We start from the raw sequence: 22,676 nt of genomic DNA on the forward strand, positions 1-22,676 counted from the left end.
CTCAATCCTATAGAACATTTGTGGGCAGAACTGAAAAAGCGTGTGCGAGCAAGGAGGCCTACAAACCTGACTCAGTTACACCAGGTCTGTCAGGCGGAATGGACCAAAATTCACCCAGCTTATTATTATTCTGACATTTCACATTCTTAAAATAAACTGGTGATCCTAACTGGGACAGGGAATTTTTTATGGGATTAAATGTCAGGAATTGTGAAAAACTGAATTTAAATGTATTTGGCTAAGGTGTATGTAAACTTCTGACTTCAACTGTACATATCAAATAGAATACGTATTTAAGTGTGTCTAAGTCATCATGTGCCTAACTTTACAATAAAAACATGTGTCTAGTTAAGCTGCTGCTGCTATAAAACAACTGCCTCACCTCCAAGGTCCACTTTTTCAACTTCATGTGGTAGACACATGTTGGGATCTTTGTCTACGGCAGTAGTAGTACTAGAATCTACAGTATGGATAGGTAGACTACATGTTAGGTTTTAATTTTAGTCTTGCTAGCTAACAAATATCACACAAATGTTGTGGAATACAGTTATAATAATATCTAAATAATAGCTAATTAGCTAGCCATAGCTGGTAGTGGTAGCTCATCATGGCTAGCTTAGGCTACTCAGTTCGGCAGGCCGTCTACACTGACTTACCACTCAAATCCTTCTCTTTTTTTCGGTGAAAAAACATAGTGAGTAATTTTTTTCCCTGAATTTTGCTTTATCCATCTCTGTTTCCTTTCTTTCCTTTTCTGGAAACCCGATTTCGTTTTTGAGGGGGACATAGCGGTTATCTCCCGTGACTGCTTAGGCTACATGCTTGAGCAACTGTCAGATCAGAGTTATTGTTTTTTTCTCCTCGTGGAGAATGGACCAAACCATGTGCATTATGAGGGGGTACAAACGGGATGGTTGGGGAGAGATACCTGATCTGATTATGGTTATACGTTTTAATTTTGTCTAACATTTTTTAAATGATTAACAAATCATTTTCTAATCGTTTATGGGCTACATGCTACATACAGGTTTGTGATATATAGGCAATATACCACGCTTAAGGGCTGTAATCAAATCAAATACAATTGTATTTGTCACATACACATGGTTAGCAGATGTTAATGCGAGTGTAGCGAAATGCTTGTGCTTCTAGTTCCGACCATGCAGTAATATCTAACAAGTAATCTAACAATTTCACAACAACAAAGGAATGAATAAGAATATGTACATATAAATATATGGATGAGCGATAGCCAAATGGCATAGGCAAGATGCAGTCGATTGTATAGGGTATTGTATATACATATGAGATGAGTAATGTAGGGTATTTAAACATGATATAAAGTGGCATTGTTTAAAGTGACTAGTGATACATTTATTACATCCAATTATTCATTATTAAAGTGGCTAGAGATTTGAGTCAGTATGTTGGCAGCAGCCACTCAATGTTAGTGATGACTGTTTAACAGTCTGATGGCCTTGAGATAGAAGCTGTTTTTCAGTCTCTCGGTCCCAGCTTTGATGCACCTGTACTGACCTCTCCTTCTGGATGATAACGGGGTGAACGGGCAGTGGCTCGGGTGGTCGTTGTCCTTGAGGATCTTTTTGGCCTTCCTGTGACATCGGGTGGTGTAGGTGTCCTGGAGGGAAGGTAGTTTGCCCCCGGTGATGCGTTGTGCAGACCTCACTACCCTCTGGAGAGCCTTACGGTTGTGGGCGGAGCAGTTGCCGTACCAGGCAGTGATACAGCCCGACAGGATGCTCTCGATTGTGCATCTGTAAAAGTTTGTGAGGGTTTTTGGTGACAAGCCAAATTTCTTCAGCCTCCTGAGGATGAAGAGGTGCTGTTGCGGCTTCTTCACCACGCTGTCTGTGTGGGTGGACCATTTCAGTTTGTCCGTGATGAATAAGCCGAGGAACTTAAAACTTTCCACCTTCTCCACTACTGTCCCGTCAATGTGGATAGGGGGCTGCTCCCTCTGCTCTTTTCTGAAGTCCACGATCATCTCCTTTGTTTTGTTGACGTTGAGTGTGAGGTTATTTTCCTGACACCACACTCCGAGGGCCCTCACATCCTCCCTGTAGGCCGTCTGGTCGTTGTTGGTAATCAAGCCTACCACTGTAGTGTCGTCTGCAAACTTGATGATTGAGTTGGAGGCGTGCATGGCCACGCAGTCATGGGTGAACAGGGAGTACAGGAGAGGGCTGAGAACGCACCCTTGTGGGGCCCGAGTGTTGAGGATCAGCGGGGTGGAGATGTTGTTTCCTACCCTCACCACCTGGGGCCGTCCCGTCAGAAAGCCCAGGACCCAGTTGCACAGGGCGGGGTCGAGACCCAGGGTCTTGAGCTTAATGACGAGTTTGGAGGGTACCATGGTGTTAAATGCTGAGCTGTAGTCGATGAACAGCATTCTTACATAGGTATTCCTCTTGTCCAGATGGGTTAGGGCAGTGTGCAGTGTATCAAGGCACCCCGCTTTGTGTCGTGCATAGAAACAGCCCTTAGCTGCGGTATATTGGCCATATACCACACCTCCTTGGGCCTTATTGCTTAATTATACATTTGGTTTTGTGTCATGAAGGTTCACACCTCTCAAAATACATTTTAAAAACTACAATGCTGGAAGATGATGCATATATAAAATTAAATGGTGGTTAGGAAGAGGCAAAGTAGGTGCAGTTTTCTCAGTCCATTACAGAACGCCTCTGCTCTGTCTATTTTAATATAATATTGTACAGCTGTCTCCAGAACCCTTTGGTGACCAATTACAGGCAGGCGCTGAGCCATGGACACCCACTTCCTCCCAGTCTACGGTGAGCTCTGTCTGTGGAGGTAATGTGTATGTCCCAAATGGCACCCTATTCCCTATATAGTGGTATACAAAAGTAGTGCACTATATAGGAAATAGGGTGTCATTTGAGACACACCCAATATGAATATATGGTAGATAGACATGTTGAGGAGGCGGCGTTAATGAGAAATGAAAGGAAGCCACTGTTGTCATTATTTTCAGCCCAACTGGGCATCAGTGCAGAAGGCGTACCTGGCACATTGCATAGTTGCCATGGCAAATGTTCAGGTATTAGATCAAACAGAAAGTGCTAAAATGTTATGTTTGATTTAATACAATACTTGCCCATTGTTGGCCCTCTTTGTCATTCAGCTGAACCCATTACCATCCATGTGAACTGTGGAAGCCAATGAAAGAGACTGTAAAGGTATTTGAGATGCTGCCTGGCAGAGAGTCTGTAATATGTTAGGGGACAGTTTCAGATTTGTATTAGTATTTATTATGGTTCCCCATTAGCTGCTGCCAGGGCAAGTAGTGATGAAGTCAATCTCTCCTCTACTTTGAGCCAGGAGAGATTGGCATGCATATTATTAATGTTTGCTCTCAATGTACATCCAAGGGCCAGCCATGCTGCCCTGTTCTGAGCCAATTGCAATTTTCCTAAGTTCCTCTTTGTGGCACCTGACCCCACGACTGAACAGTAGTCCAAGTGGGACAAAACTAAAGCCTGTAAGGACCTGCCTTGTTGATAGTGCTGTTAAGAAGGTAGAGCAGTGCTTTATTATGGACAGACTTCTCCCCATCTTAGCTACTGTTGTATCAATATGTTTTGACCATGACAGTACAATCCAGGGTTACTCCAAGCAGTTTAGTCACCTCAACTTGCTCAATTTCCACATTATTTATTACAAGATTTAGTTGAGGTTTAGGGTTTAGTGAATGATTTGTCCCAAATACAATGCTTATAGTTTTTGAAATATTTAGGACTAACTTATTCCTTGCCACCCATTCTGGAACTAACTGAATCTCTTTGTTAAGTGTTGCAGTCATTTCATTTGCTGTAGTAGCTGACGTGTATAGTGTTGAGTCATCCGCATAGACACACTGGCTTTACTCAAAGCCGTTAGTAAAGATTGAAAAAGGTAAGGGGCCTAGACAGCTGCTCTGGGGAATTCCCGATTCTACCTGGATTGTGTTGGAGAGGCTTCCATTAACCTGTCTGGCTCTGGCGTTCCGCTAGCGGAACTCCTCCCACATTCCACTGAAAAGGCAGAGCGCGAAATTCAAAAGATATTTTTTAGAAATATTTAACTTTCACACATTAACAAGTCCAATACAGCAAATGAAAGATACACATCTTGTGAATCCAGTCAACATGTCCGATTTTTAAAATGTTTTACAGCGAAAACACCACATATATTTATGTTAGCTCACCACCAAATACAAAAAAGGACAGACATTTTTCACAGCACAGGTAGCATGCAAAAAGCCAACCTAACTAACCAAGAACCAACCAAACTAACCAAGAAACAACTTCATCAGATGACAGTCTTATAACATGTTATACAATAAATCTATGTTTTGTTCGTAAAATGTGCATATTTGAGGTATAAATCAGTTTTACATTGCAGCTACCATCACAGCTACCGTCAGAAATAGAACCGAAGCAGCCAGAGTAATTACAGACACCAACGTCAAATACCTAAATACTCATCATAAAACATTTCTGAAAAATCGATGGTGTACAGCAAATTAAAGACAAACATCTTGTGAATCCAGCCAATATTTCCGATTTTTTAAGTGTTTTACAGCGAAAACACAATATAGCATTATATTAGCTTACTACAATAGCCTACCACACTACCGCATTCATTCATCAAGGCACGTTAGCGATAGCAATAGGCACGTTAGCGATAGGGAATAAACCAGCAAAAGATATTAATTTTCACTAACCTTCATAAACCTTCATCAGATGACAGTCCTATAACATCAGGTTATACATACACTTATGTTTTGTTCGAAAATGTGCATATTTAGAGCTGAAATCAGTGGTTATACATTGTGTTAACGTAGCATCTTTTTCCCAGAATGTGCGGATATTTTTATGACACTCCAACTATTCTGACCAAATAACTATTCGTAAACGTTATGTGGCAAACCTCTTCAAGGTTATGAGCGTTTGTCACAAATTAAGTGGGAAACTGTCACCAAATTACCCCCGAATGAGAGTTCTTTCGAACAGGACAGTACCTGTGTGTTTGTTTCTCCGTCATGGTCCACCCAGGTCGTAGGCAAGGTCAAGGATAGCAGGGTTCGGTACACGAATCGGGTTCTCGGTATGTCCAGGTCCAAACGCCAACAGGTAAGTCCAAAACAGTCCAGCTCATACACGGTAAATCCAGCCAATATCTATTGTCTCTTTCTCTACGGTTCATAGATCCTTCCACCCCTCTCTCTCTCTTCCTGGTTTTTCTTGACCCTTTATCTGTGTGTCGGCTCCACCTTCTGAGGGTTCCCCTTGCTTCTGGGACTTGTAGTTTTGTCAGTCGGCCATTTTGTGATCTGTAGTTCTGATCGGGGTGGCCATTTTAGTGATCGGGCAGAGCCCGTTTATTAGTTCTGCTCTCACATATCTGCCATTTATCACTCGACCCCCTTCTTTGCCACACATCTCCCCCCCTAGATCCGACCCCCTAGGTCGGGCTACCGCAGCAAAATATGCGTGCATGCGGGATAACCCATCCACATTTCCCATTTCCTTCCCTGCTTTGTGTTTCAAGTCAAAGTGAAACGGTTGGAGACTCAAAAACCACCGCATCACCCGAGCGTTCTTCTCTTTAGCCCTATGCATCCAGGTGAGTGGGGCATGGTCACTGATGAGGGTGAAGTGGCGCCCCAGCAGGTAGTATTTCAGGCTTTCTAGAGCCCACTTTACTGCCAGCGCCTCTTTTTCAACGACCGCGTAGTTGGTTTCCCGTGGTTCCAGCTTCCTGCTTAAAAACAGGATGGGGTGTTCCACCCCTTCTACCTCTTGGGATAGCACTGCTCCCAAGCCGACCTCTGAGGCATCCGTCTGAACCACAAACTCTTTCTCAAAGTCTGGTACCACCAGCACTGGATTACAGCAGAGAGCCTCCTGTAATGTCCTAAATGCTTTGGTGGCCCTTTCATCCCATTTGACCATGTTTGGTCCTCTGGCTCTAGTCATGTCGGTGAGTGGGGCGGCCACTGTGGCATAACTTGGGATGAACTTCCGGTAGTAACCGGTCAGCCCTAGGAACGCTCGAACTTGCTTCTTATTTACTGGTTTCGGCCATTCTCTAATTGCCTCCACCTTCTTACGTTGGGGTTTGATTAACCCTCTTCCCACGGTGTATCCCAGATACTCTGTTTCCCCTAACCCCACATAACACTTGGCAGGGTTCGCCGTGAGCCCTGCCTTTCTAAGGGCGTCTAACACCGCCTGTACCCGGGGTAAGTGGGATTCCCAATCAGGGCTGTAGATTCCCACGTCATCTAAATAAGCTGCGGCGTATGCCTGGTGCGGTTTTAGGACCTTGTTCATGAGCCGTTGAAAGGTGGCTGGGGCCCCGTGTAAGCCGAATGGCATGACAGTGTATTGAAACAAACCGTCAGGGGTTGCAAAGGCTGTCTTTTCTTTGGCCCTGGGGGTCAGAGGAATTTGCCAGTACCCTTTTGTCAGGTCCAGGGTCGTAATGTACCGAGCTTTACCAACTTTCTCCAGTAGTTCGTCTACTCGGGGCATGGGGTAGGCATCAAACTTGGAGATTTCATTTACCTTCCGAAAGTCGTTACAGAACCGCAAAGACCCATCGGGCTTGGAGACCATCACAATTGGGCTAGACCACTCACTATGTGACTCCTCGATCACTCCAGCTGTCAACATTTTCTCTGTCTCTGCTCTAATCGCGGCCTGTCGAGCCTCGGGTACCCGATATGGCCTCATGCTCACTTTTCTCCCTGGTAGGGAAACGATATCGTGAGCCGTAACCTCAGTTCGGCCGGGTACCTCTGAAAACACATCTCTGTTTTTCTGGATCAGGGTCTTTACTTCCTGTACTTGTGCTGGGGACAGAGTAGGTGAAATATTTACTTCGGCTGCCCCCTGAGTGTGTGTAGGGTATGTGACCATTAGTGTTTCTCTCTCTCTCCATGCTTTTAACAGGTTTATGTGATAGATCTGTTCCTGTGGCCGTCGACCTGGCTGTCGGATCCGATAATTCACTTCTCCTATTCTCTCCAGTACTTCATATGGTCCTTTCCATGTGGCTAGTAGTTTGCACTCTACCGTGGGGATCAGCACTAACACCTTATCTCCCGGTTGAAATTCCCTCAGGGTAGCCTGCCGGTTATAAGTGTGACGCTGGTGCTCTTGTGCTTGTCTCATGTGCTCTCGGACGATGGGCATGACTGTGGCTATCCTGCCTTGCATTGCCGTGACGTGCTCTATGACACTAGTTTACGGGGTGGATTGGTGCTCCCAGGTTTCCCGGGCGATGTCTAAGATTCCCCGGGGGTGCCTCCCATATACCAGCTCAAAGGGAGAAAACCCCAGCGAGGCTTGAGGAACCTCTCTAATGGCAAACATCAGATACGGCAACATGCAATCCCAGTTTTTCCCATCCTTATCGATTACCTTCCTGAGCATTGACTTCAGGGTCCTGTTGAATCTCTCAACCAGCCCGTCCGTCTGAGGATGGTAAACCGATGTCCTCAACTGTTTCACCTGCCACAATTTACAAAGGTCCGCCATAAGGCGGGACATAAAGGGGGTCCCCTGGTCAGTAAGGATCTCCTTTGGAACCCCTACCCTGGTGAACAAGAGCACTAATTCCTTGGCAATATTTTTGGAAGTCATCGTCCGAAGGGGAATGGCTTCTGGGTAGCGAGTGGCATAATCTAGAATGACCAGAATGTATTGGTGTCCTCTGGCGGACTTGGGTAGTGGGCCCACTATATCCATCGCTATCCTCTCAAATGGCGTTTCGATTATGGGGAGTGGCACTAACGGGCTTCTAACAGCTGGTCGGGGAGCTGTTAACTGGCACTCCGGGCACTCTCCACAATGCCGAGCCACTTCAGCCTGAATTCCTGGCCAGTAAAACCTCCTTACAATCCGGTCTCGGGTTTTATCGATACCAAGGTGTCCACCCAGAATGTGCCCATGAGCTAGATCCAGTACTGTCCTCCGGTACCGGGTGGGGACCAATAACTGTTCAACCACATCAACCCCTATTTTTGAGACTCTGTACACCAAACCCTTTTTCATAATGAAGTGGGGAAAACTATTAGGCCTCATCCCATCATTTATGGGAGTACCATCGACGACCTGCACGTCTGCTCTGGCTTGCTGCAGGGTTGGATCCTGGTTTTGGGCCGTCCCGAAATTAGTCAAGGACCCTGCCAGGTCTGCTGGTTCTAGATCGTCATCCTCTGGATTCAGATCGACCCCAGCCCCACTAATACCGGGCTGTTCGTTGTCAACGAGGTTTGCCACTTCATCCTCATCCTCCCCTACTAGCACCTGTGAGGTTGACCCCTGGGAGACCTCTTTTCTTGGCTTTGGTTGAAGGCCCCATGCTTCTTCCTGCTTGGTCAGGGTTGTTGGCTTCTCAAATATGCCATTCTTTTGGCCTAACTTCGCAAAGTTAGGAAAGTGTCTACCCAATATTACATCATATGGCATCTTTGGGACCACGCCGACCTCACAATTCAGCAGATCGTCCTCTGTTTGTATGCTCACTAAGGCTGTGGGGTACAGACGGGTATCCCCATGAATGCATGTAACACTGATATCCTGACTTGTATCCAGTTTATGAGTTGGCACTAGGTTTGCAACGACCAGGGTTAGCATACTGCCGGAATCCAGCAGTGCTTCAACCTCTTTCCCTTCAACCGTCACCCTGCACATATGTTTGTTTCTTGATCTTTCAAGTACAGTGGTTACAACAGGACATGCATACCACATATCATCTTCTTTTTCACCGAGGTTACATTGCATTGGCTCCTCTTTAATAGGGCATTAGGCTGCAATATGTCCTGGTCGATTACAATTGTAACAGATAATAGGCGTTCGGGCGGGAGACCCCCTCGACCCCCGGTCCCGGTTTCCGTTTTCTCCCTTAGTGTCTCGGCCCGATTCTGATTCTTTCCTCATGCCCCCACGCTGCTCTCTTCCCCCTCCACCTGTTGGGACAGTCTTACCCTGTCCGCCGGTTCGCCCAGGCCTGGGAAATGGGAATCTTTCCTCCTGTGCCTGCTCAGCTGTTCCTGCCGTACAATACCGTTCAACTAGGCCCACGAGATGGTCGGCGGAAAGTACCTCGTTCTGGCCAACCCATCGTCGCACTTCTTGGTGTAGACCTCGCTGAAACTGTTTGAGTACGATGGTCTCGACAATCTCGGTGGAGGAACGGGTCTCCGGTCGCAACCATTTCCGTGCCAGGTGAATCAAGTCGAACATCTGTGTTCGGGGAGGTTGTCCAGATCGGTAGGACCACTGGTGAAAGCTATGTGCCCTCACGGTATCGGTCACTCCCAGTCTTGCCAGAATCTCTCTTTAGTTTATCGTAATCCTGTGCATCTGTCAACTCCAGGTCGAGGTATGGTGCCAGAAGCCCTGCCCATTCTTCTTTCGGCCACTTCTCCCTCTCTGCAGTCCTTTCGAAGGTGGTAAGATATGCTTCCACATCATCCTGTGCTGTCATTTTTTGAAGAAAATGATTGGCCCGCCTCTGGGTATTTGCAGCTGGTAATTGAGCCCCAATTTGGTCCGCTAGCCCCTTTAGGCCTTCTCTTAACTCCCGGGTGTTTCTCTCTTGCTCTTCTCTGAGCAGCTGGTTGGTGCGGTGCTGGACCTGTAACGTGTCCTGGTACATTCGCATTGCATCCTGATGAGCTATTTGTTGAGCTCTAGTTGCCTCTTGTTGGGTGGCCGCCGCTTGTAACAGGGCTTGTATGGCTCCCTCCATACTCATTTTCCTGAGAAACTGTCCTAACCAAACAAGCCACAAAAAAAAAAAAAAAAACCTGACTCCCCTTTGGAGTGCTAACTGAACTTTTTCTTTTTCTTTTTACCTAACCAGCGGAATGGTTAGTCCATATGCCCACATTCTCCACCACGTGTGGCAAACCTCTTCAAGGTTATGAGCGTTTGTCACAAATTAAGTGGGAAACTGTCACCAAATTACCCCAGAATGAGAGTTCTTTCGAACAGGACAGTACCTGTGTGTTTGTTTCTCCGTCATGGTCCACCCAGGTCGTAGGCAAGGTCAAGGATAGCAGGGTTCGGTACACGAATCGGGTTCTCGGTATGTCCAGGTCCAAACGCCAACAGGTAAGTCCAAAACAGTCCAGCTCATACACGGTAAATCCAGCCAATATCTATTGTCTCTTTCTCTACGGTTCATAGATCCTTCCAACCCTCTCTCTCTCTTCCTGGTTTTTCTTGACCCTTTATCTGTGTGTCGGCTCCACCTTCTGAGGGTTCCCCTTGCTTCTGGGACTTGTAGTTTTGTCAGTCGGCCATTTTGTGATCTGTAGTTCTGATCGGGGTGGCCATTTTAGTGATCGGGCAGAGCCCGTTTATTAGTTCTGCTCTCACATATCTGCCATTTATCACTCGACCCCCTTCTTTGCCACAGTTACTAGAAAATACATGTTGTATAGGAAATGATAGATACACTAGTTCTTAATGCAATCGCCGTGTTAGAATTCTAAAAATACCTTCATTACGACATCCAGCTTAGGTATAGCGAGAGAGTACCCAAAATCTGGGCGCAAACGACTAGTACAACATGTTCGACAGATATATGAAATAGCATCATAAAATGGGTCCTACTTTTGATGATCTTTCATCAGAATGTTGTACAAGGGGTCCTTTGTCGGGAACAATCGTTGTTTGGATTTAGAATGTCCTCTTCTCCAGTCAATTAGCACGGAAAGCTAGCAAAGTAGCGCGAAGCTCTCCTTCCTGAACAAAGGCACACAACGCAACACGCCTAACGTCCCAAATAAATTTCAATAATCTAATAAAACTATATTGAAAAAACATACTTTACGATGATATTGTCACATGTATCAAATAAAATCAAAGCCGGAGATATTAGTCGTCCATAACGACAGCTTATCAGAAGGCAAAACCAGGTCCCTTCACGCGCTCTCCAGAAAACAGGAAACTGGTGACACGTCATGCCGAGAGCTTTTATTCGACCCCAGATCAAGTTATACACTCCATTTCTTCTCTCACTGCCTGTCGACATCTAGTGGAAGACGTATGAAGTGCATCTATACTAATAAATATCAAGGACATTAATAGGCAGGCCCTAGAACAGAGCATCGATTTCAGATTTTCCACTTCCTGTCAGGAAGTTTGCTGCAAAATGTGTTCTGTTTTACTCACAGATATAATTCAAACAGTTTTAGAAACTAGAGAGTGTTTTCTATCCAATAGTAATAATAATATGCATATTGTACGAACAAGAATTGAGTACGAGGCCGTTTAAATTGGGCACGATTTTCCCCCAAAGTGAAAACAGCGCCCTCTGTCCTCAACAGAACACCGTCTGTGTTCTGTTAGACAGGTAACTCTTTACCCACAATATAGCGGGGGGTGGTAAGCCATAACACATACATTTTACCAGCAGCAGACTATGATCGATAATGTCAAAAGCTGCACTGAAGTCTTACATAACAGCCCCCTCAATCTTTTTATCAACAATTTCTCTCAGCCAATCATCAAGTAATTTATGTAAGTGCTGTGCTTGTTGAATGTCCTTCCCTATAAGCGAGCTGAAAGTCTGTTGTCAATTTGTTCACTGTAAAATAGCATTGTATCTGGTCAAACACATTTTTTCCTAAAACTTTATTAAGGATTGGTAACAGGCTATTTGAGCCAGTGAAGGGGGCTTTACTATTCTTAGGTAGCAGAATGACTTTGGCTTCCCTCCAGGCCTGTGGGCACAAACTTTCTAGTAGGCTTAAATTGAAGATATGGAAAATAGAGTGGCAATATTGTCTACTATTATCCTCAGTAATTTTCCATCCAAGTTGTCAGACGCCGGTGGCTTGTAATTGTTGATAGAGAACAATCATTTTTTTACCTCTTCCACACTCACTTTACGGAATTCAAAATTACAATTCTTATCTTTCATAATTTGCTCAGATATCCTTGAATGTGTAGTGTCCGCGTTTGTTGCTGGCATGTCATGCCTAAGTTTTCATATCTTGACAATGAAAAAAACATTAAAGTAGTTGGCAATATCAGTCGGTTTTGTAGTGAATTAGCCATCTGATTCAATGAATGATGGAGTTCAGTTTGCATTTTTTCGCAAAATTTCATTGAAGGTGCTCCAAAGCTTTTTACTATCATTTTTTATATCAATTATCTCTGTTTCATAGTGTAGTTTCTTCTTTTTTTTATTCAGTTTAGTCACATGATTTCTCAATTTGTAGTACGTTAGCCAATCGATTGTGCAGCCAGACTTATTTGCCATTCCTTTTGCCTCATCTCTCTCAACCATACAATTTTTCAATTTATTAATCCACTGGGATTTAACAGTTGTTACAGTCATTTTGTTAATGGGTGTATGCTTATTAGTAACTGGGATAAGTTATAAATGTGTCAAGTGCAGATAGACAGCCAGCACCTGAGTTCTGTTCTCCTCTGTGGCAGGCAGCGGGATCGATGATGTATCCACAGCTAAGCTGAGCATGTGTATCGGACAAATACTGAAATCTGTATTCACTCTCACTGCTCCTTCATTCTCCCTGGGACACGAAAGCTGAATTAGTGATAACATTTGACATTTTTATGGCCTTTCCACTCAGATGACCATGAATAACATTGTATCTGCTAGTTTGTGTGTGACGTACAGTATGTCAGTGACGCATGCACATTCATTCTGTACAAGTCAAAGGACCCATGACTCAAAGGACTCCAGAACAGACACACAAAAGGAATGACTTCCCATACTGTATACAATTTCCATCTCTTTGAACAGTTGCTAATCAGCACATCTCAATAAATGACAGTAGTAGGCTACCACTGAATGGGTATAGTATTGATCCCTACTTATCCTTTCCTCTGTTCCCCAGGGCAACGTGACCTTCTCATGCTCTGAGCCCCAGCCTCAGATGGTGTCCACCACCTTCCTGTCCTCCAGCAGTAGCTACCTGTCTCTACCCCTGGAGCCTCTTGGGGTGTGGGGGCTGGACGTACACTTCCACTTCAGGACCTGGAACCAGGAAGGACTTCTGTTCTCCACCGGCCTGGCACAGGGATCACAGCACCTGGTGTTGCAAATCAGCAGAGGTCAACTGCACCTAATGGTCCATGGAGCTGCTGAGCAGAAAACAAACATTTCCATAGGTTAGCAGCTAGCTAGCTAGAAAAAGCCACCTAATGGCATGTCACATTGAATTTGCGGTCGCTAATGTTTGCTAAGTTTGCAGGTAACAATGAACTGGCAGCATTATGGGACTGCAGTAAATGTAGCCTAACCAATGCTGTGTTTTTCTGTGTTCTGTTTTACTAGAAGTCAGTGTAACTGATGGACTGTGGCATTCTGTTAGTCTGAGCTACAGAGATCTGATCGTTTCTCTGGTCTTGGACAATGAGCCAACATCTACCATGGACGTACAAAGTCATGCAGACTCAGGCAATAGTGTATTTTTTGGAGGTAAGATGGCAGTCTTTTAGCTATTGCTTATTGTTGGTGGAAAATTGGTAATGACTGTCTTAAATTATGCTTGAAAGTTTTAAGTGTGTGTTTTAATTAGATCAGTGTTTCATCAAAATGTGTTTGGTGACTATTTCTGGAATGATTTAGCAATACAAATATTGTCATGATTTCCAACAGGTTGTCCCCAATACAGTGGTGACTGTAAGAACCCTACTGTGGCCTTCCAGGGGTGCATGCGTCAGATCTTCCTAAACAACCAACTTATGGATCTACCCCGTGTGCAGCAAGGACTTTTGGGTAATTACAGCAAGCTTCAGTTCGACATCTGTGGGATCCGCAACAGGTATGCTCACAAAATCTCAACAATTCATGTTTTTATATCTTGTATTTAGGCTACAGTATGTCATTTGTGACACTGTTCTATACAATATACGGGAAAGTATCTCTGTTTCTGTCTCTTCAATCTATCAGTATGACATGTGTATGACCTGAGATCAGATATAAGGACTCCCATTACAACAGACAGTATGACATGTGTATGACCTGAGATCAGATATAAGGACTCCCATTACAACAGACAGTATGACGTGTGTATGACCTGAGATCAGGTATAAGGACTCCCATTACAACAGACAGTATGACATGTGTATGACCCGAGATCAGATGGAAGGACTCTCATTACAACAGAGAGCATTTTCCTTGGTGGATCCTAAATGGCACCAAAAGTAGTGTACTATATAGGGAATAAGGAGCCATTTGAGATGCCCCCTGGACTGTATGCCTGTACTGTCACACTGCCAAAGCCAGAAACATCCTCTGAATAATTTGTTCCCATCCCTCTGAGGCAGCTGTGTGTGTGTGTGTGTGTGTGTGTGTGTATATCTCTCCCATCCCTCCCTGGGCATCTATCCCTGCCAGTATTGATTTGCCTGTGTGCCAGCTCTGACTATTAGGCTGAGTGAGAAATATGTTGTGGCTGTGCCAGAGCAGGCAGCAGTGATTAGGTTGACGCGCTCCAGGAGTCACACTCTGTTTCCTCCCTAAGCCTGCTCTATGGAGGAAAGGAGAGATGGAGGGGTAGAGTGATGGAGGGAACAGGCAGAGGAGACAGCACAAACAGTGGCTATATCGAGGGTTATAGACAGTGGATATGCAAGGACACAACACTATGATAGAGGAACTGCCTTATATATCTCTTTTATCTTCTATGAATGGATTTTCATGCTACTGTATGCAGCTCTGCAGTCATGAGTTATGTTCGGGGCTTGAACATGCCTCTCTCTCTTTCCATAGATGTCTGCCTAATTTTTGTGAGCATGACGGACGATGCACCCAATCATGGGATACTTTCTACTGTGACTGCTTGGGGACAGGCTACACTGGAGAAACCTGTCACAACTGTAAGTCAAACTGTCACAACTGCGGCCCAAATGTAATGCCCATGACAAATGTGGGCTGACTTTGGATATCCTGTGGGGCTAGTTAGAGACAATCGGTAAAATACACAAGATACATGGATAAATGTGTTAAAATTCCAATAACTCCAAATTTCAAATGCTTAAAAACCTCAAACCAACAATATATTTTAGAAATTCCTATACAAATATTGAAAGCATTTACTGAGAACTAAAAGGTGTGTAATATGAAAATATTGTCTCATTTACATTGTGTAATTTATTGATGGTCTCTAACTAGCCACAGGGATAGGCTATCCAAAGTCAAACCAATTTTGCCATGGTCGCACACCAGCTGGCTAAAGCTAATTGGCTAAATTATTTGGTTAACGCTTCCCACTGGCGAAGACACACAAGAGACACCCATATCAAACTACACCCCAAAACCAACTCACGTTTGAATTCAGTCATGGCCGCTAGCATTTCTTAATGAACCAATTCTTAAACGAGGCCAAATCAGGAAGTGCAGTCGCCCTTTAAACTGGCTCCTTCATGATAGTGAAAATCTTCACCTTTGAAAATATACAGTACAAATACACTCAGTGGACAGTTTATTAGGTACACCACCCTGTTCGAGAAAATGGTTCGCTCCTACAGACAGTGAGTCACAGGCAGACAGGCATCGAGGCATTCAGTTACTGTTGGATTGAACTTTAGAATGGGAAAAATGAATGACCTAAGCGATTTTGAGCATGGTATGAGCGTCGGTGATAGGTGTGCCAGTTCAAATAACGCCACAGTACAACAGTGGTCTGCAGAATGGCATCTCGGAACGCACAACTCGTCGGTCCTTGTCACGGATGAGCTATATGCAGCAGCTGACCACACGAACATCCACTCTTATCAGCTAAAAACAAAAAGAAGAGGCTCCAGTGGTCACACGATCACCAACACTGGACAATTGAGGGGTGTAAAAACATTGCCTGGTACGACGAATCCCAGTTCCTGTTGCGTCATGCTGATGGCAGAGTCTGAATTTGGTGTAAGCAGCATAAGTCCATGGCCCATCCTGCCTGGTGTCCACCCGGTACAGGCTGTATTGGTGTGGGAAATGTTATCCTGGTACACGTCATGTCCCTTGATACCAATTGAGCAACGTTTCCATGCACAAAGAATTCAGGATGTTCTGGAGGCAAAAGGGGTCCGACCCGGGTGTACCGGTACTAGACTGGCCCCTGAGTGTATATTATGTTTAATATACTGTATAGAGTGACTAAAGTTACATTAGTGTTTCCACTATTTCCCGTCACTGAACTTTCATTGATATTCCCATCAGGGTGTCATAAATTGTGAAGTGGAGGGAACTTTACTGACTGCTGAATTATCAAAGCTGCCGTGGCTTTCTACTTCACACCGATACCGTTCACACATTTTGCATGTGACAAGAAAATGTAATTGAGCTAGTGCTCTTGGCATACTGCGACACACGTATGGGCTATTGATATAAGTACTGGTCTTGCTTCCTACAGCTATTTATGAAGCGTCGTGTGAGGCACACAGACAAATGGGGAGTGCGTCTGGCTACTTTTACATTGATCCAGATGGGAGTGGTCCTCTAAAGGCAGCACTGGTCTACTGCAACATGACTGGTGAGCTCATGGCTTGGCATAGTCTGGTTAAACTGAATTGTAGTGAAACAATGGTGAGCACAGCGTTTGGTAACCAGGCTAGGCCAGGGAAGCTACTGGTGCAGTTTTGGACATTCTCAATTAGATAATATGAGGCTAATACGATTAAGTGTGTCCACCACTTTACACTTCTTTGTTTATCTCTGGTGTACTTTTCATACAGTTGACTAACCTGAATTAAATTAATAATTAGAAATGTGAAGGACACCTATCTTGGGGAAAAAATTACATTCTAGTAGTCTTTCTCATGCTAATATGATAATCTGGATTATCCACTGTGCTGTTAACCAGATTATCCTGTATATAAAGTAAAATGCCTGCTCTGTCTTCCCTATAGAGAAGAAGGTATGGACAGTGGTGGGCCACAACAACAGTGGGTCTGTGAATGTGACTGGAGCCACAACAAAGAAGCCATATGTGATGCGGTTCAACTACACTGTCTCCCTGGAGCAGCTCCGCACTCTGATTGGACGGTCTGAGCACTGTCAACAGGAAGTGGTCTACATCTGCAGGAAGTCCCGTCTCTTCAATACTTGGGGTGAGTCTTATTGGAAGCCTGATAAGTGCAAACAGAATACAGAGAGCTCAAGTTTAATTCAAATTACATAATGGATTTCTGCCTAAAAAGTTGTGCAAAAATATTCAGAGTGAGTTCTAAGTATTGCCGAACCCTCTGCTCCCTGTGATTCCAACTCCCACTGTGAAAAAAGCCTCACTGATTTATTTGGCTGTCTCGCCTGGGGATTTTTTGTTTCTCATATGAAATATTGATGCAGACGGTCTTGTTTTAGATACAGGCAAGACAATATTTCAAGACAAGATATTTCACCAACTTCAGTGGAATTGCCTACAAAATCAATTAGTCTCCCTTGGCAGACGTTTGCCTCCCCCAATGTGCGTGGAGTCGGGTTTACAAGACTAAAAATCAATCATGTGTTTTCTATGATGGCAGAAGATATACCTCTGTGTGTGTAGTAGGTGAACATGTCCTATGTGCCAAGCAGACCACATTCGTCAGACAAAGAGTATAGCCGATGATGTAATAAATGTTAGTATTTTCGTAGAGATTGCATGATGGAAATAAATGTGCCTTGGTTGTAGATGGGAGGCCCCTGTCATGGTGGCTGGACCGGAGTGGAGAGAAACAGACCTACTGGGGAGGCTCTGTACCTGGGGTCCAACAGTGCTCCTGCAGCCTGGAGGAAAACTGCATCGACATGAACTACTTCTGCAACTGTGATGCAGACACTCACTTGTGGTACAGTGGATGCCAATGCATTTATATGTTTTATGACCTACATTAACAACATTTATGTGTTTTTCCAATCAGTCTTTCCTTCTATAAATGTATAATTTCTTAGAGCTTTGAGTGCATCTTTAAATTGAGTAAACTGAGGACATGTCTAAAATGATCTAGACTTTTTCCAACAGGGTAAACGACACAGGATTGCTGTCCTACAAAGATCACCTACCACTGACTGAGATTGTAATAGGAGACACCAACAGGACAGGCTCAGCAGCTGTATACAGAGTCGGCTCCCTTCAATGCAACGGTGACAGTAAGTTTAGTTCAGTTCATATAATTATCCCAAAAGCGAGTGTGCCAATAATAATTATATTTTATGTTCATACAGAATATGCCAACAAAAATTCTGTAACTTTAATTTTTAACACCAGGGAAGAGTGGAGCAAGTTCTGTATTTTTGGAACAGTAGGGGGGAGTGGGGTAAATTGTCCCAGTTTTTACATTTTCAGTTACTTTATTTTCCTACTGTACTTTCCTCTATTTGCAGGGTTCCTGTGGAATGCAGCCTCTTTCTATCCTGGGTCATCATCCCTCCACTTCCCTAAGTTCCAGGCTGAGCTCAGTGCGGACATCTCCCTGTACTTCAAGACCACAGCTTCCTCTGGTGTTCTCCTGGAGAACCTGGGGACCGCTGACTTCATCACCCTGAAGTTGACCAGTGAGTTTGTCTCTCCCTGAATCCCAAATCAACCAAACCCTAATCCCTCCCTAGGCACTTGTGTAAATGATAGATGATCACCTCAAGTTGAAAGCTTTTCTGTTTCTAGATGAAAGATGACTTGGTATTTGATTAGATAGTTCTGATAACATTATGGAAAACTGTGCTTGAGTGGGGAGAATACATTGGTTCAGGAGCCAAAGACTACAAGCCTAAGACAAATCCATCTTAAACAAAAGTGGGCCATGTTTGAACTTGAATTTCTGTCTGTCTGTCCCCCTCAGCTCCCTCAGCTGTAACATTCATCTTTGACGTGGGGAACGGCCCGGTGGACTTGACGGTGACGTCCCCTGTCCCCCTGAATGATAAGCAGTGGCACTACGTTAGGGCTGAACGCAACTTGAAGGAGGCCTCCCTGCAAGTGGACCAGCTGCCCCTACACACTCTGGAGGCCCCCTCTGAAGGGCACTACCGCCTGCAGCTCAAAAGCCTACTGTTCATAGGTAGGCACTAGACCCAGGTCAAACCACAACAACACTTTCTTTGCATATTAGCTACTGTTTAGTTCCACATTGCAAGTAGTATTCTTCTATTTCTAGAGCAGTTTAAACATACTGTTTATACTTCATGTGTTTCCTACTTCCTACTTCCTGCCAGGAGGATCCACCTTCAAAGAGAGCAGTTTCCTGGGCTGCATCCGTGCGTTGACCCTGAACGGCGTGACCCTTGACCTGGAGGAGCAGGCCAAGTTGACCCCAGGAGTGACCCCAGGCTGCCCGGGCCACTGCAATGGCTCTGCTAGTGTCTGTCATAACAGAGGGCGGTGTATGGAGAAAAACAGTGGATATGTCTGTGACTGTACACACTCTGCCTACAATGGACCACACTGCAAGAAAGGTGAGTAACCCCAACAAACAGCAATAAACTAAAAAGATTGAGAGAAGCTGAGTTAATGGCTGTCTTTGGGGTTAGGAAAAGTTAGCTACAATATTTTGAAGTATGAAAATAGATTTAGAAAAGTATTCTTTCAAAACATTTGGGAAATGTATTTGATCAAAGGAGTGATCAAAGCATGTATTAAAAGGATCAGAGATACTTTCTTTTCAATCCCCATTGGCTCATTCATTTCCATAAATCTGAAACTAATATCACGGGCCAGGACATATTTTCTGTTGGATTGAATTCCATTCAAAAGCTGGGTTCATGCTGGCCTGGCTGACACACAACAGGACTCCTGCTGAGACTACGCCACCCATTATGGATGAATCCTGTATTAATCCACTGGCATCAAAGCAGGTTTTATCACTTCAGATATTCAGTTATAACCTATTCACAGCATTTTGAATGCGGTTTCTGGACAGGGTCGTGCTTTAGGGGTAGGGGCACTTGGTACCGCAGAGAATTTGTGACTTCTGTTTGATCCATTGATGATCTAGCCATGTTTCTTTGAGTTTTACTCTTTCAAGCATCCCTTTTGTTCTGACCCATTCAACATTCAGATAAGCCGGTTCTTGCAAATGCTGTCTGAATCAGTGTCTGAGATCAACAGCACAATACAGCACTACTGAATAGGAGCCTTCTACACTAATAACAACATCCATGTTTGTATCCCTGTAACAGAAGTGTCAATGTCCTTTGAGAGTGGCTCCTCGGTGACCCTTACCTTCCAGATGCCTTTTCCAGTCATGCACAACAGAGACAGAGGTAGCCAGTCATCTAGCAGTCAGCCAATCCATAGCCAGTCCTCAGCCATCTATGCCCACAACGGCGAGTCCAGAGAAAACATTGCCTTCAGCTATCTGACGACCCACACCCCTGCCATGTTACTCTGTGTCAGCACCTACCATCAACAGTACTTGGCTATCATCCTCGCTAACAATGGTAGCTATCTTTTTCTATCTCCATCCATTATTCTCTCTGTCTTCATCTCTCAACAACATTGTAAGATTAGAAGCTTTTTCTGACTTTCAGACTTTCTTAACTTTTGTAGGGAGTCTGCAGATCTGGTACCGTCTGAACAGAGAGAAGAGAGCAGAGATCTTTACTCCCAAAGTCTCCAGCCTAGCCGATGGGGAGCTCCACCGTGTCCAAGTACACCGGGAAGGCAAAGACCTTTATGTCCAGGTCAGTGATCTCTATCTGAATCTATTTCAACATAGCAAAGTATTATGCTTACAGCATAGACAGTCAGCCCACCTTGATGGCGTGTTCAAGTGTATTTGGAAATGTTTGCTTTTTTCTTAAACCAGATTGACAAAGACTTCGACCAAAAATACAACCTTTCTTCTGACATGAAGATGAACACACTACGATCTCTGACTTTAGGTAAAGTCACAGGTACATCAGCAGGACATGCTGGTTTGGATGAGGAAGTGCTTAGGGCAGGATCCAAGGGTTTCATTGGCTGCCTGTCGTCTGTCCAGTACAATCATTTGACACCGCTGAAGACAGCCTTTCTGAGTCGTGGAAGCTCATTGGTCCATGTTCTTGGCAATCTAGTTGAATCGAACTGTGGAGCCTTGGCTGATAGTACAACTTCACAATCAGCATCTGGTGAGTTTAATAGCATTGATGTGAATCATGTTCGGCTTCACAATATGGATTTTATTTATGTAATTTTATTAGCATACAGTGCATTCGGAAAGTATTGAGTTTTTCCACATTTTGTTACATTACAGCTTTATTCGAAGATGGATTAAATCGTTTTTTCCCCCCTCATCAATCTACACACAATACTCCATAATGACAAAGCAAAAACAGTTTTTTTGACATTTTTACAATATTCAGACCCTTTACTCAGTACTTTGTTGAATCACCTTTGGCAGCAATCACAGTCTTGGGTCTTCTTGGGAATGATGCTACAAGCTTGGCACACCTGTATTTGGGAGTTTCTCCCATTCTTCTCTGCAGTCCTCTCAAGCTATGTTAGGTTGGATGGGGAGTGTCACCGCACAGCTATTTTCAGGTCTCTCCAGAGATGTTCGATCGGGTTCAACTCTGGCTGGGCCACTCAAAGACATTCAGAGACTTGTACCGAAGCCAGTCCTGCGTTTGTCTTGGCTGTGTGCTTAGGGTCATTGTCCTGTTGGAAAGTGAACCTTCACACCAGTCTGAGGTCCTGAGCACTCTGGACAGGTTCTCATCAAGGATCTCTCTGTACTTTCCTCCGTTCATCTTATCCTCGATCCTAGTCTCCCAGTCCCTGCCGCTGAAAAAAATCCCCACAGCATGATATTGCCACCACCATGCTTCACAGTAGGGATGGTGCCAGGTTTCCTCCAGATGTGACGCTTGGCATTCAGGCCAAAAACTTCAATCTTTGTTTCATCAGACCAGAGAATCTTGTTTCTCATGGTCTGAGAGTCCTTTAGGTACCTTTTGGCAAACTCCAAGTGGGCCGTGATGTGCATTTTTACTGAGGAGTGGCTTCCGTCTGGCCACTCTACAATAAAGGCCTGATTGGTGGAGTTCTGCAGACATGGTTGTCCTTCTGGAAGGTTATCCCATTTCCACAGAGGAACTCTGGAAATCTGTCAGAGTGACCATCGGGTTCTTGGTCACCTCCCTGGCCTATGCCCTTCTCCCCCGATTGCTCAGTTTGGCTGGGCGACCAGCTCTAGGAAGAGTCTTGGTGGTTCCAAAACGTATTCCATTTAAGAATGATGGAGGCCACTGTGTTCTTGGGGGCAGAAGTTTGTTGGCACCCATCTTCAGATCTGTGCCTCGACACAATCCTGTCTCTGAGCTCTACGGACAATTCCTGTTTTTTGCTCTGGCATGCACTGTCAACTGTGGGACCTTATAGACAGATGTGTACCTTTCCAAATCATGTCCAATCAACTGAATTTTCCACAGGTGGACTCCAATCAAGTTTTAGAAACATCTCAAGGTTGATCAATGGAGACAGGATTTACCTGAGCTCAATTTCGAGTCTGAAAGCAAATGGTCTGAATACTTATGTAAATAAGGTATCTCTGTTTTGTATTTGTTATAAATGTGCAACAAATTCTAAAAACCTGTTTTTGCTTTGTCATTATGGGGTATTGTCTGTAGATTGATGAGGAAAAACATTTATTTAATACATTTTAAAATAAGTCTGTAACGTAAAACAAAATGTGGAAAAAGGGAAGATGTCT

At 44.4% G+C, this 22,676-nt stretch overlaps 1 protein-coding gene across 1 annotated transcript in view; it reads left to right on the forward strand.

Annotated features, from left to right (window-relative positions):
• LOC120050725 (contactin-associated protein-like 5) overlaps positions 1–22,676 on the forward strand; it is a 41,213-nt gene that overhangs the window by 17,720 nt on the left and 817 nt on the right. Inside the window, exons 8-21 of the mRNA XM_038997290.1 lie at positions 12,908–13,181; positions 13,348–13,491; positions 13,672–13,837; positions 14,788–14,894; positions 16,418–16,537; positions 16,914–17,114; positions 17,678–17,834; positions 18,008–18,135; positions 18,370–18,540; positions 18,825–19,043; positions 19,198–19,437; positions 20,161–20,421; positions 20,531–20,664; positions 20,790–21,030. Coding sequence (XP_038853218.1) covers positions 12,908–13,181; positions 13,348–13,491; positions 13,672–13,837; positions 14,788–14,894; positions 16,418–16,537; positions 16,914–17,114; positions 17,678–17,834; positions 18,008–18,135; positions 18,370–18,540; positions 18,825–19,043; positions 19,198–19,437; positions 20,161–20,421; positions 20,531–20,664; positions 20,790–21,030 — 2,563 coding nt within the window. The remainder of the gene's footprint in view (positions 1–12,907; positions 13,182–13,347; positions 13,492–13,671; positions 13,838–14,787; positions 14,895–16,417; positions 16,538–16,913; positions 17,115–17,677; positions 17,835–18,007; positions 18,136–18,369; positions 18,541–18,824; positions 19,044–19,197; positions 19,438–20,160; positions 20,422–20,530; positions 20,665–20,789; positions 21,031–22,676) is intronic.

Source organism: Salvelinus namaycush, chromosome 7, assembly GCF_016432855.1.
Source record: "Salvelinus namaycush isolate Seneca chromosome 7, SaNama_1.0, whole genome shotgun sequence".
NCBI classification, from domain to species: domain Eukaryota; kingdom Metazoa; phylum Chordata; class Actinopteri; order Salmoniformes; family Salmonidae; genus Salvelinus; species Salvelinus namaycush.